A 13,507-nucleotide genomic window follows, 5' to 3' on the forward strand; every position below is an offset into this window, starting at 1 on the left:
ATACAGACACAGACTGAACACTGAACACGGACAAAAAACATTTCCGGGATTCTCAGACACGGAAGTCGTCATAAGCTTCTACAGCGGTGAACGGGACACGGCGACAAATATATACGTTTTGGATTTGCTCTAAAATCAAAAGAAGACATCCATGATAGAGTTTCTGTGACTTTCCAAAAGAGGGAAAAATACAGAGGGTTAGAAACTCCCTCACAGCAGCTTCATTCACTTTGTGTAATTACTGGCAATGAAACATAACAATAATTGTATAACAATTTTTAAAAATGAAAATATTAATGTTGATAACTGTGGAAACGCATAATTTTTAATACAATTTTGTAAAAAAAAAAAAAAAAATTTTTGATCACGGAACGTGTCGAGGAGGAGAATCACTTCCGGTTCACCGATCACACTGGAAATGGAAGATCAAGGCAAGCGCACTGCATTGTGGGATACAGTGTTAAACTCTATGGATACTGTGAGGAGTTCACACTATATCCTGTGGCAACTCGCATGTGACACAGACGTCCCCTACATAGTGAGCACTCGATTCATGCACACCATCATCTTCATTTATTCACATTTATTCACAATTTTATATTAAAACGACAGTTCTCACAGAAATCATCATTCTGTCTTCATTTACTCTCCTTCATGTCGCTCAAACCTGTCTGAGTTTGTTCTGTGCGGCACTAAAGAGGATGTTTAGAGAAATGCCTGTGCTCTCTTGTCATGTAATGAAAGTTTCTGGTGTTGTTTGATGCCCAACAATCTTCACAACATCATCTTTTGCGGTTCTGCCGTCTGATTGGCTGTTTACCAACACTAGTGATCTTGACAGAAGACAGACACAGCGCTAATAAAGCACTCCTGCCGTAGATCAGACGCTGCTCATTACAGTCAGGCTTAATTCAGTTTAACTCAGTCTTACCAGGCCGAGGCTGAAGGCGAAGAGCAGGAAAAGCGATCGGCTGAGGACAGCGCTCACTTTCTGGAAAACAGGAAGACACAGGGAGACAGTGTGTGAAACATCTGTAACTATGGAGACCTGCGGTCACATGACCATGACCATGTCTGATTCAGAGTTCAGGAATAAAGACGGTTATTCTGCATTTTAAATGAGCATCATTTTGTGTAAATGATCAAAAATAATTAGATAAATGAGGGAGATCAATCACATGTGACACACTGCAACAGGAGCATTTCTCATTAACATATGACCCGCCCACACCTACATGCAGAGCCAGTCATTACAGAGCTCATTTACATAAAACAGGCGAGATAATGGCAAACTCTTAATATAAAGATCTCCTGTAATGTACGACAGGCTTCACGGTACATGTTCTGAAGCAGAAGCCAATCTCCTCTGTATTATCAATCTGTCCGAGATTAAAATAAAGCGTTATAAAACACAAATGATCCGGTTAAATCTCCTGATAAAGCCTCTGTTCTGCTGCTTCAGTCTGGCAGATCCACGTAATGAGTGACGCTTATTTTTAGACTTTAAGCGGCGTTATTTCAGGTAACATCCGACGAGGCGACAAATATTCCCTTGATTGAAGCAGCCGATAATCCCAGATCATCACCGGAAACACAAACACCTTCAACGCCGACCGGAGGAATGAGCTCGGAATGACTGGGAACATGGACGCGCTTCCAGAAGATTCCAGAACAATACTGATTGCGTAAATCAGTGTAAATAAAGCGATGCCGAGACCTTCATCGAGCTCCTGAAGGAGGCGCAGCGTGAGCTTCATCGCCGGGAGACGCGCGGCATCATGGGATACGTCGTCAGGACAATAGGGTCAATACAACTAACCAGATCACGATGGACAGCGACATTACCAGAGCGACTGGCTTCAAAAGGGAGGAGAAACACGTCCTGTAACAGTGGCTGTCGAGGTCAGAGGTCAAACTCTACAGTGCTGTATCATGGGCAGTTTGTGTGACGCCCTGATCCTCAAAAACGACACAAGACAACAGAATGAAAACATTTTAGGTTTGTGTGATGGGTTATTCTGTCACACAATAAACAGAGATTATATTATTAAGATGATTTTCTGTGAAGCTGCTTTAAAACAGAGTGTGTTTGTGAAAGGTGTAATCACACAGACTGCTGTGTTTCTAGTAGGTGTAGTATGTGTACTATTCACTCATCTGATCTCCTGACGCGGTCATGTGACCCGCCGATGCATCACGTGCTAGTGAGGTAACCGGTGTTCGTGGCGTCTTCACGCGTCCTCGGCTAACACGGGTAATAATAGACGCCGCAGCGCTCAGAAGTCACGTTCTGAGTTATAGCACAAAGGTCGACAGTTTAATTGGAAGTGCAAATTGCGTCCGGCGCACGCGTGTCTCCCAGCAGTGCCGTGACTGAACGCCTTTCACAGGGGCTGCAATTAGAAGGTGCAGTAATAGTTCTCTGTTCTGCGCTATTTTTAGCCGTCAGCACGTCGTCCAGGAACCCTGATGCTTCAGCTGACTGTTCTACAGAGACGCTCGCAGGAGCACGGCATGATGGGAGATCTCGGGCTGGCGGGGGGGCCGTAATCTCTGTTCACGCCGCAATAATCGCTTCAGGACGCGCACCTTCATCTCCATCCAGCGTTAAGTGTTGAGCACATGTGATCATACAAGCTCTCCATTCCATCCCATAGAGATTCACATGGAAATATTTAATGTTCATTTTCTCAAGAACATGTAGAACTAATCCTGTAGAGTAAACAGGGAACCCGGTCGAGCATTACCGTGATTTACATGTTTACTGCTGCTTATCTTCATACATGATAAACTGAGCATATAAAACATTTAAACTGTCAGTTTCATATGATACTTTTTAATGATGTTTCTACTCCCATGTGTTGCTGTAATATAAACATTTAAACTGTCATAAAAACATAGTATTCAAACTCACATTAAATATTGAAGAACAGGTTGAGTAAAAATATAACGAGTATGTAATATAGTGCATGTGTGTATCTTCTCTAGAGTTATTTTTCTTCTGAATATCGAGTTTATGGTCATTAAATGTGGCGTCACGTGACATTATTGCTCTCCAGCTGCTTTATTGACGTCTTTCGGCAGTTGAAGCACTGATTGATGGATCACATGATTCAATTCAGTAAGTTGTTCTGAATCTTCTGATGTTCGTTCACGATTATTTGCTGCTGTAACTCATAGTAACTGATCTCTTCATGATCTGTCACCACACAAACACATTTATCGACTGAATTTACTGATGAAACTGACAGAAATTGAACAGTATCAAAGATTATTGTGATTATTGGACGGCAGGAGCTACAAATAATGTTGAGAGAAGTTTTGTTCACACATCGACTGAAAACAGCATCTAAAAATTTAAATCAATAAAAAAATCAATATTTTCAACCCGTGAACGCAGACGCTTCTAGCTAAAAATCACAATGTATATACTTTTTAACCACAAATGCTCGTCTTGCACTGCTCTGTGATGCTCCACGCATGACGTGATCATGTTGGAAAGGTCACGCGTGACGCAGAAGGAAGTACGATCCAGTGTTTACAAAGCGAACGTCAAACGCTCTTTACAAAAAAAAAGGTAAAACAACGATGTCGGACGATTTTGAAGTTGGCGGAGAAATTTTTTTCGCTCTACCGCGGTGCTTCTGCTTACGTCACGTGACCTTTCCAACATGATCACGTCATGTGTGGAGCATCACAGAGCAGTGCAAGAAGAGCATTTGTGTTAAATCCTCTGACACGGTGTCGTTCGGACAGTTTAAGGTGATTAGGAACATTCCTGAATTAGTTCAACAGAGTGGTATGACAATATATTTTATATATATATTTATTATTTAAAATGTCTAGCGTTGGAGATTTTGTAATATTGTGTATATCGCGGTTTGTGAATAGCACTTTTGACACTTCAGAGTGATGAAACGCATGATTGAGAATATAAAGAGTGCGATGCGAGTGTTATTAAGCACAATAAGCAGTGAGAAGGAACGGACACAGCGTAAGAGCGCACAGAAAGCTGCGTCTGTCAGCGTGTGATCGAGAATTCAGTTCTCTTTGGCGTCACGAATGGTCGAACACACACACAGTCATGTCAGAATGCCCACTGTGTGTGTGTTCATGTAAACACAGCCGGTTCTGTCTGCGCTGACAGTAAACAGTCAGGTGTGTGTCCGTATGCTGGATCCGTGCGTTTGCTCTTAAAGTGACAGCAGCCTAATAAACCTGCTGCTCTGACATTAATGTCAATCAAACTAGAGAAAATAAATGACTTTTTTTAGCTTTAATATGAATACATTAATATTTAATTCATACAGTGAAGACTATGCAATATTTTATTTTTATATTTAATTATAAAATTTTTGTACTAATTCTAACTACGTTAAAATAAACGGTTGTACCTGAAAAGCTAAATTTTTGTTATATTGTATTTGTCTTATTGTTTGTAATTTGCTTCTTTTTTCTTATTTTTCAATAACAGAAGTGATATAAAACAACACAAAATAACTATATCGTGAAATAAAATTAGCTTTTGGTCATATCCACTCTTACTTCAACCCCGGCACTAAACAAACATACTACAACAAAGCTGTTTTAATGGAAACTCAGAGTTAATAAACCACATGAAGATGAAAGAATGGAGCACAAACTCACCAGCTGTGTGGAAAGTGATTTAAGGTGCGAGCGACATCTCGGTTCCTGTGAAAACACACAGAGAGACGAATGAAACCAGAATAAAGCACCTGAATGTGTGACTGGAGATGAGCGACGGCAGAGACGGACCAAAGAAAACACGCGACTGACAGCCAGTGAACGCGGCGCTTTAACAACAACAGCCTGAAGCCTGTGACTCATTGTGTTTGCATCTGCCTAATTAAAAAATAATAGTGCATCTTTCCTACAGCACACACACCAGAAGAACAACAACACAGAAAAATAACCATCGATTTAAAACGCAGCCCTGATCAAACTCTCCTGGAGCGACTCGAGTTCTTCAGGATCACGCAGAGTTTGATCATGGGCAGATACGGATATCTGTGATGATGGTTATTTTCACTGTGACAGACATGAGGAATATTCTAGTAAACGGGTTAGTGCTTTTAAAAACCTCGATCTGCTCAGTCAAACCCTGCGCTGACAGAGACGAACACATGCGTTTCATTTCAGGACACACATCACACTTGAAAGAGTGACTCAAATCACACAATAACAACAACAAGACATGATCCTGAGTTCAGACCGCATCAGAAGACTGTCTGAATAACCCTAACCCTGTCTGTCAGAGACCGTACTGACCTGAACCCGAATCAGGAGCGTCCCAAACACCTCAGACACATCCACAGCTGAAACTCAGCCAAAGATCTGAGCATCTAACTGTTCCCTGCCTTCAACCACCTCCAGACACACGGAGCGTCCCACAGAAGAACACGGCTCTGCAGACACACAATCCTGCTGATGACTGAATAAACATGTGTTCACGTGAACAGGTGGCACAGAGAGCAGGTGTGACGTGTTCACGTGTCAGAGCAGATGCTCCGATCAACCGTGATAAAACACACGAGCTCTGGATCTCAATCTGACAGCCTTGATCAGGAGCATCACGTTAGGCCAATCTACGTTATTATGTAACTGATTTAAAAACGTTATGAACAACAACTGATGTCTAACTTGAAAAACTAGTCTAATCACTTTATGCAACCGTCAGCAGAAACTAGTTTGTTTTCTAGTAAAATGTCACTCAAACTTCACAGATCTTCAGTTTGGATCTGGATTTCACTGCTTTTGCACTGACTTTAACATTATATATTTATATATTCAGGAAAAGATTTCAAATTAGGACACAGCAAGGCTGTAAACATACATATCAAATTGTGACTGTAAATCTCTAAAAGATTATTTTCAGGTTTTGCATCTTGAATATGGGTCAAAGAAAGCGTCGAATCAATAAGTGTGACAAGCTTTGAACTGATGTAGTTTTTCAGTCATCAGAATAATCCTGATAAATTTGTTTGTCTTTTTCTGAGCAAAAATTATATATCATACATTTTTACCATGATTTACAGAAGACTAAAATATCTTTCGGTGTAACAATCTTGTCAAGGATTTTTACAACAAAAATCTATTTATGCCATATTAATGACTAATTACTTTTACTTGTAATTTTACATTTTTAAACTTTGCCACTATCCTAGGTTTTGGCCATTCGTCAGCAAGATGTTTTTACTCATTTGAAATGCAATAAAATGTAGTATGCTCGCTTATTCTTTTATATATTTAAATACGTACAGGTCAGAATAAGTGTTGCACTGAATGACAATGGAACATTATTTCACCCACATTGTGACATTTTATTCTCCCAAAACTTATTTGAAACTTTAAAAGTAGATGTTTTACTTGCATTACATGTGCTTTCTATGTATATAAAATCACTTTTGTACATTTCTATTGATGTAAATGTCTTTGACCCATATACGTGTATATTGAAAACTCAACACATAATCAAAACAAAATCACACTGATATCTAATGCATCTTGTTTTAAAGAGCAAACATGATAGACAAAACCACAAAAATTATATATGTTCACTGAATATATAGAGGATCAGACATTAATTAGGGACAAAGATGTCCCAGATATTACAAGGTTTCTGAATATCTGCTGTGACATGAAATTATTACAGACACACTTTGTCCTTTTTGGTAGTTGGGAGAAAAATAATGCCTCTTATCAGAAGTGAATTTCTGACACTGGCTCAGTTAACACACACACACACACACACACACATACACACTATAGGCTGCATACAGATATAATGCACGGATGCTGTATCGTTCTGCAGTAAATGCACACACACACACACACACACACACACACACACTGACAGGCCCTGCACACATAAGATCCCATAGATTTCATTCAGTATGCATTACGTAATTCCCAGTATTAGTTGTGAGCTGGTCTGGAGATCAACATTTACTAACACACACATTTACAGTCACATGTCAACAAGCAACTTAGTTGTCCTTACCGTCCACACCGCGCGCGCATGACGGAGGATGTTAGAGAAACGCGCACCGCTGCATTCACTGACGCTCGCGAGCCGATCTCGTGCAGCAGCGTTAGCCAGCTAGCCTGAGAGCTAACAGCAGTTCACTTTGATTCTCCTCACATGAACACACGAAAACACACGCGCGCGCCCTGCCCTACAGCTCAATAACACGCGCACGAGCCGCTTGTGACGCGCGCGACGCGCTCCTCTCTTACCGTCATCACACATCAGCAAACGCCCGCAACATTCCCGGGAAAAGACCGAATTCCCTCCGCTGGCGAACGGGCGGATGATGGAGGATCTGCAGAGCTGGTCAGACTCACATCATCACTGCATCATCAGTGTCCGCGCGCGAGGAGATCCTGCAGGAGGACGAGATGAAGATGATGAAGAAGAAGAAGATGTGTCTCACCCTCCTGATTCCCTCCCTCTCTCTCTCTCTCTCTCTCTCTCTCTTACTCACTCACTCTCCATCCAACAGTGTCTATCCATCTATCTGAATCTCTGGAGGTTGTTTGTTTGTTTGTTTGTTTTGCTGCAGAAGTAATTAGTAATTGTGGGAGTTTGAGTGTCAGTCTTTAATTAAGGCATCAGAAGAAACTCTTTTGATAATTCAGCCACTTTGAATTCGAGCTGCCAGTTTTATTGATATCATTTACTTCTCATATAGATAAACTGTACAGTACAGTGAATATTTACATAGCTCCTCCCACTGACCTGTCAGCGTCCAATGAGCATCAGCGCCATTATCTGACAGATGGAATCATCAGTGCTGTTTGCATTAAACCTTCCATCCACAGCAGGTCATTACATCACTTCCTGTTTGCTGGACCTTTGTGACCACAGACCTGCAGCTCATTTACATGTTTTCATAAAATCATCATCATGATGATAAACACACACACACACACACACACACACAGGTTTGTTTTTCTATCTTAGTGAGGATATTGCAGAGACTTCCATTGATTTTATATCAGGTCAATGATATTTTCTAACCTAATCCATCACAGAAACATGTGACCATCACTAGATTTAAATAAAAATATATTTGGGCTGATTTATAAGCCTTTAAAATAGTGAGGATCGGTCAATGTCTTACTGGTGGGTCATTAGGTCCTCACAAGTATAGTCAAAACAAGTACACACACACACACACACACACACACACACACACACACACACACACACACACACATGTTTGTTTTTGTGAATTGTGGGGACTTTCCATAGACTTCAATGCATTTTACACTGAACAAACTGTACATTCTATCCCCCTACCCTGCCCCTACCCCTAAACCTAACCCTCACAGGAAACTGTGCAAACTTTTACTTTTTCACAAAAACTCATTCTATATGATTTATAAACCCATTTACATTGTGGGGACCGCTGGCTGGTCCCCATGATGTAGGTGAACTCAGGTTTATATTACATCATGGGGACATTTGGTCCCCACAATGTAATATAAACAAAAGCACACACACACACACACACACACACACACACTCACACACACACACACACACACACACACACACTCACACACACACACACACACTCACACACACACACACACAGCTGCAGATGATGGAGAATTATCTAATGAAAAGCTCCTAAACCCTTTGTCATTCAAGTATTGAAGAGTGTGTGTGTGTGTGTGTTTGTGTGTGTGAGTGTGTGTGTGTGTGTGTGTGTGTGTGTGTGTGTGTGTGTGTGTGTGTGTGTGTGAGTGTGTGTGTGTGTGTATGTGTATGTGTGTGTGTGTGTGTGTGTGTGTGAGTGTGTGTGTGTGTGTGTGTGTGTGTGTGTGTGTGTGTGTGTGTGTGTGTGTGTGTATGTGTATGTGTGAGTGTGTGTGTGTGTGTGTGTGTGCTGCTTAAGAAACATCTGAAAAACTCAAAGATGATAGAGAGTGACAGACTCCATGAGATCTCCTGAACTATGAAACATCTGATCTATTTCTGAATGCTGCATGATTATTTTTATGTTGATTATATTTCCAGCTGAACTCCTGCGTTGGTTCACATGTGCTTTAGTGACCGCTGGGCATCTGGACATAAAACATGCTGTGGAAACTGTTGAAACTGGCCACAGCGGACACACACACACACACACACACAGTCTGAGTGTTTCCATCGGCTCGTTCAGGATCCAGACTCTCTTCAGTCACGGACGTTCGGATCATCAGTTCTCTGGACTCTGTTTCTCCTCATGAACATAAAAACGGTCTGAAGAGACGATGATATCTGTTCATGACACACTGAAATACGGCTCCATTATTTACTGCTAATGAGACTCTTTCCCAGCATCCTCAGCACATTAAACCACAGCAGATTTATACACCATTAAACGATCAGAACAGAACGTGCAGCAGAACTCCCGAGATCTTCAGGGATGAAACTGACCTTCAAAAACTAAAGTTACTGGACAGCAAAGTTCATGGACACATGAGAAAGCACGACACACAGCGACACGTTCAGACAGAAGCAGCGTTTATTTCTTCCACAGGCGTTTGTGAAGGAGCTTCACGTACAGAAACTTTCTATGCATGTAACATTTCTCTGAAATACTGCAGTCACAAGCTTTACTCAGTAGTGCACCAGACACCGACAGACAACAGAGGAGCTCATTATATTAAAATGACAAATTTACACGCTGCATTAGAGAAGGTGAAGGTGTTCGAAGGCACAGGACTCTCACGGCAAACATCTCTCTGAGACGCGGTCAGTACGGTTCGTGGCACTGCTGCTGTTTTAATATCAGACACGTCAAGGAGCTTCGTAAATATTGATAAAAGAACCAGTTCACGCACAAATGTTCACGTCTTCCCGTGGTAAACATTCACATCAAGTTCTTCGTTTGAAACAGCTTTGGTCCGGCCGTGACAGAAGGGTCATAAACAGTATCTTTGTGGTCAGATATTCCTCTATGTGGCACATGAGAATCTTTATTAAACATCTTAAATGACTCTATGAATCTTCATATTAAACAGCATTCCTGTGACTCAAGCAGGAGATCGTGGCGCTCGCAACACCAGGGTCACGGGTTCGATTCCCAGGGAATGCGTAAACTTGCAGAATGTATAACTTGAACGCAGTCGCTTTGGATAAAAGTGTCTGCCAAATGCATAAATGAATGTTTTCCCTCCACATCACATTAACATGCAGATGAATCACTTGATGCCTGTTTTAATGTCCATGTGTTCTTGTGTAAATATATGAGTCATTCTGCAGAACTGGTTCAAAGTCCGAGTCTTTTTCCACAAATTTTGTTTGTATGCAAATTGTATAATATTCAAGCTACACATTTGTAGTAATTGTGCAGTTAATTCTCATATTGTATTTTCAGAAAGTTTTGGAATATTTTTCACTACTGAAACAATAATAAATCATTTAATCAGAAGAGTCACATTGACCTATTAAGATTGTGTTCACATCTACCTTGGAAATATATTCTTTCACAGGTAAATCAATAAAAAAATACAATTTTAACAACATTTCAAGTGTAATTTATGAGATTTGTTGTATTTTGAATCCAATCTTTCTTTGTAAAGTCATAAAGTTTATCAAACTGATTTCAAAGTTCATTAGTTTGAATAAACATTGAATCAAACACTATAATAACATCTGAGCTGATCATTCAATATACTTTATTTCTGATAAATCCTCCATGTTTCGGTCGTGATGCACAGTTTCAGTAGTGACAGTAATGTGTTGGTAGTGACACATCACATGACACGATTTAACTCGCATACTAAAACACTAATGATGTGCATAACTGTACTAAAATTGTGTTTATTTCCCCCAAATAAATGATTATGTGTCACTTTTGTCACTAACGAAACAGTCTCGACCGAAACATGTAGTGAAGTTTAGTGACAATTTAGTGACAATCTCAAATTTGAATGATTAAATGCTTTTTAAATGTGTTTTTGGTTGTGGGACAGCAGTTAGCACCAGTTCTGTAGAATGGCTCATATATGTGTGTGTGTAGCAGCCACGTCTGGGATGAACGTCCATGATAACATATGTGACCTAGTCCGCTTTAGTAATCTACATTTCATATTAAATGACTGCTCAAAAGTCATTAAGACTCATCTAAACATACATGAGAGTCCGTCTAAACATATACGCATATTAAAATCCACTTAAGCAGCAAGTTCTTGTGAAAACTAAGTTTTAAAAGTAAGAAAAAAAAGGAAAATTATTTTTAACATTGTTCAAGTAAGTCATCCAGTCGTCATACTAAAAGATGCACATTAAATCAGGGAAACTCAAGGGCGCATGAAGTACAAACACAAACTCAGAGAGTCGTGTCGAACGCTTTCTCTGAAGATTCCAGCTTCCTGTTCGCGTCCGTCGCGGCGGAAACAGGAAGACAGTCACTGCTGTTGATCAGCTTGCCTTTACAAGCAGCAGAATCCTGCACGAATTCTTGGATTTCCACCGGGAGCCTCCGAAACTTGTCCTGATACTCCTGGTCCAGCTCGCTCTGAAGCTGCAAAACACAAAAAACACATGAGGAACTGGAACGAAGCAGAACCCTGTAGATCAGAGCCTCTCAACCGGTCCCCTGCAGTGTTTCATGTTTGCTTTGATCTTCTGTGGTTTAGTCGGTGGTTTGTGAGGATCAGGGCATCTCAACCCGTCCATGCTTTATCTGTCTTTGACCTCAACAACCACACTGCCTGTCCTGATGGGTCATGCGCAGCAGGGGAAAAACAAACACATGTTTGGGTCGTGATCCACCGGTTGAGAACCTCTCATCTAGAACGCTATCACCGAGCAGATGATGCCATGTGAGAGAATAACATGAATAAGCACATGGATTAAACACCAAACTAAAGCTCGACCATGTTAGAATGAGTCACGCCAACCGCAGGAGAGTAAAACCACAGCCCGAGGTTAAAGGTTCAGGAAGATCAGAGACGATCTCAGAAGATCCACAAGCTTCACTTTAGTGTTAATAAGCCAATGCAACACGATTTCATCTCACTCAGCTTCTGCGTCCTCAGAGAGAGTCGAATATCCTGTTTTTCTCCAGGCACAGACTCCCCTAGTGATTAAAGATGTCAGAATTGTATTCATTCTGACCCAATAATTGCTTTACTGCTTATTTGACTGGTTAACTACCCCGCTCCATCTCCAGGGAGCGCTGTAATTAAAGAAAGCACCAAAGATGAATCGTGTCAAACACTATGATTTCGAAACATTCGAGCTTGCGTGTGATCTGAGAGCGTCTCTCGCGCTGCTTGTCCCTCAGTTCAGGTTTAGTACTTTCATGCACTGGTTTCAGGTGGTTAAGACAAGCACAGAAAACAAAAGCAAACATCCGTTCCTCAAACCGGTTTAGCATCTTCACCACGGGCCGTCATCTCAAAGGTCACCTTCTAGAAAATCGTATTTTCAAGCGGCTGACATCGACATGACACGGCCAGATGGTTCAGGCCGCCCCGCACAAAGCCCGACCTACTTAGAGGAAGGACATCTGCTGTCCCCCTGCTGGCCGAGACACAAAGGCCTGGATTAAAACGCATCTCGGATCCTTTGGCACAGCGGCCGGGGCGAGGCGAGACTCTTGGCCAAGACGCCCGACTGCGTTTGACGCTAAGCTGCGTTCCCACCTCAGATGATATGCCACGTCTTTATCACCTGGGCTCTTGTGCAAACAGAGGGCATTAAAAGTTGAGATGATATTTGGGGTCTTCTTCGGTATCTCGTCTTTCTATTCTGCCTTAACCTAATGAAGCATACGAGTCAGAATAGTCCATTAAAAGACGAATGTGTCGATACCAAACAGCGAGAAATAACAGTCAGAACTCTGGATCCGTTTATCTGTGAGCAAATCGTGTTTTTGTGAGCGAGATGTTTCTTCTAACAGTATGTTTCATTCCCTCCAGCCGCTTCACACGTTTACTTTAAGAGAGATTGGGGCTACTTTGACTCAGAAACACTGAGAAATCAAACCTCTCGCACACATGCAGAACCAACATCTCTTCAAGCACAAGAGCTGAGAAACACCTCAAACTCGAGCCGAAGCCCTGAAGTCAGCGGTTCGCCCCCATTTCACTGACCTAAAGAGACCTGGAGATGAAAGCACGGCCCATTCTAGTTTCTGTTCCCTCCCGACTCAGTTAAATATGTCTTTCCTCAAAAGACTTGTCATCTGTCAACAAACCACACTCACGTCCAATTCCAGCGCTCTCTTAAAGCACTGAGGGAGGAGAATGACCTTCATCCACATCTGTCCTAATTCTGCTCCGCCATCGAGGGATGCCGCGCTTATGAAATCTAGATTCGGCAGCTGAAATGTTCCCGTTTCACACTCGTCATGTAATCGCCCGCACATGCGTGTGTGTTCACTCTCCAGACCCAACGCGTGGAATGAAGGAGTTAAGGCTTTATTCCTGCGACGGCCGTGACGGGAGTCGGGGTTGTTTGTGCTCCTCGGGTTTCTATCGAGTG

At 41.7% G+C, this 13,507-nt stretch overlaps 2 protein-coding genes across 9 annotated transcripts in view; both read right to left on the reverse strand.

Annotated features, from left to right (window-relative positions):
- The window catches only part of plcb4b (phospholipase C, beta 4b), a 48,548-nt gene extending 41,143 nt beyond the window's left edge, over window positions 1-7,405 (reverse strand). The window contains exons 1-3 of one of the 7 annotated variants that reach the window (XM_067384599.1): window positions 7,022-7,207; window positions 4,648-4,692; window positions 932-991 (exon numbers count right to left, since the gene is read on the reverse strand). The gene's annotated coding sequence lies outside the window, so the exon portion shown is untranslated. Of the gene's footprint in view, window positions 1-931; window positions 992-4,647; window positions 4,693-5,289; window positions 5,501-7,021; window positions 7,209-7,257 lie in introns of those variants that run through there. The other 6 variants (XM_067384600.1, XM_067384596.1, XM_067384594.1 and 3 more) reach the window with 6 other exon arrangements.
- Window positions 7,406-9,052: 1,647 nt separating this feature from the next.
- The window catches only part of plcb1l (phospholipase C beta 1-like), a 73,718-nt gene continuing 69,263 nt past the window's right edge, over window positions 9,053-13,507 (reverse strand). Inside the window, exon 33 of one of the 2 annotated variants that reach the window (XM_067384602.1) lies at window positions 9,053-11,540. In XM_067384602.1, the coding sequence (XP_067240703.1) occupies window positions 11,346-11,540 (195 nt within the window). In that variant the 3' untranslated portion in view covers window positions 9,053-11,345. The remainder of the gene's footprint in view (window positions 11,541-13,507) is intronic. The other variant, XR_010894986.1, reaches the window with a different exon arrangement.

Source organism: Chanodichthys erythropterus, chromosome 4 (genome assembly GCF_024489055.1).
Source record: "Chanodichthys erythropterus isolate Z2021 chromosome 4, ASM2448905v1, whole genome shotgun sequence".
Taxonomy (NCBI): Eukaryota; Metazoa; Chordata; class Actinopteri; order Cypriniformes; family Xenocyprididae; genus Chanodichthys; species Chanodichthys erythropterus.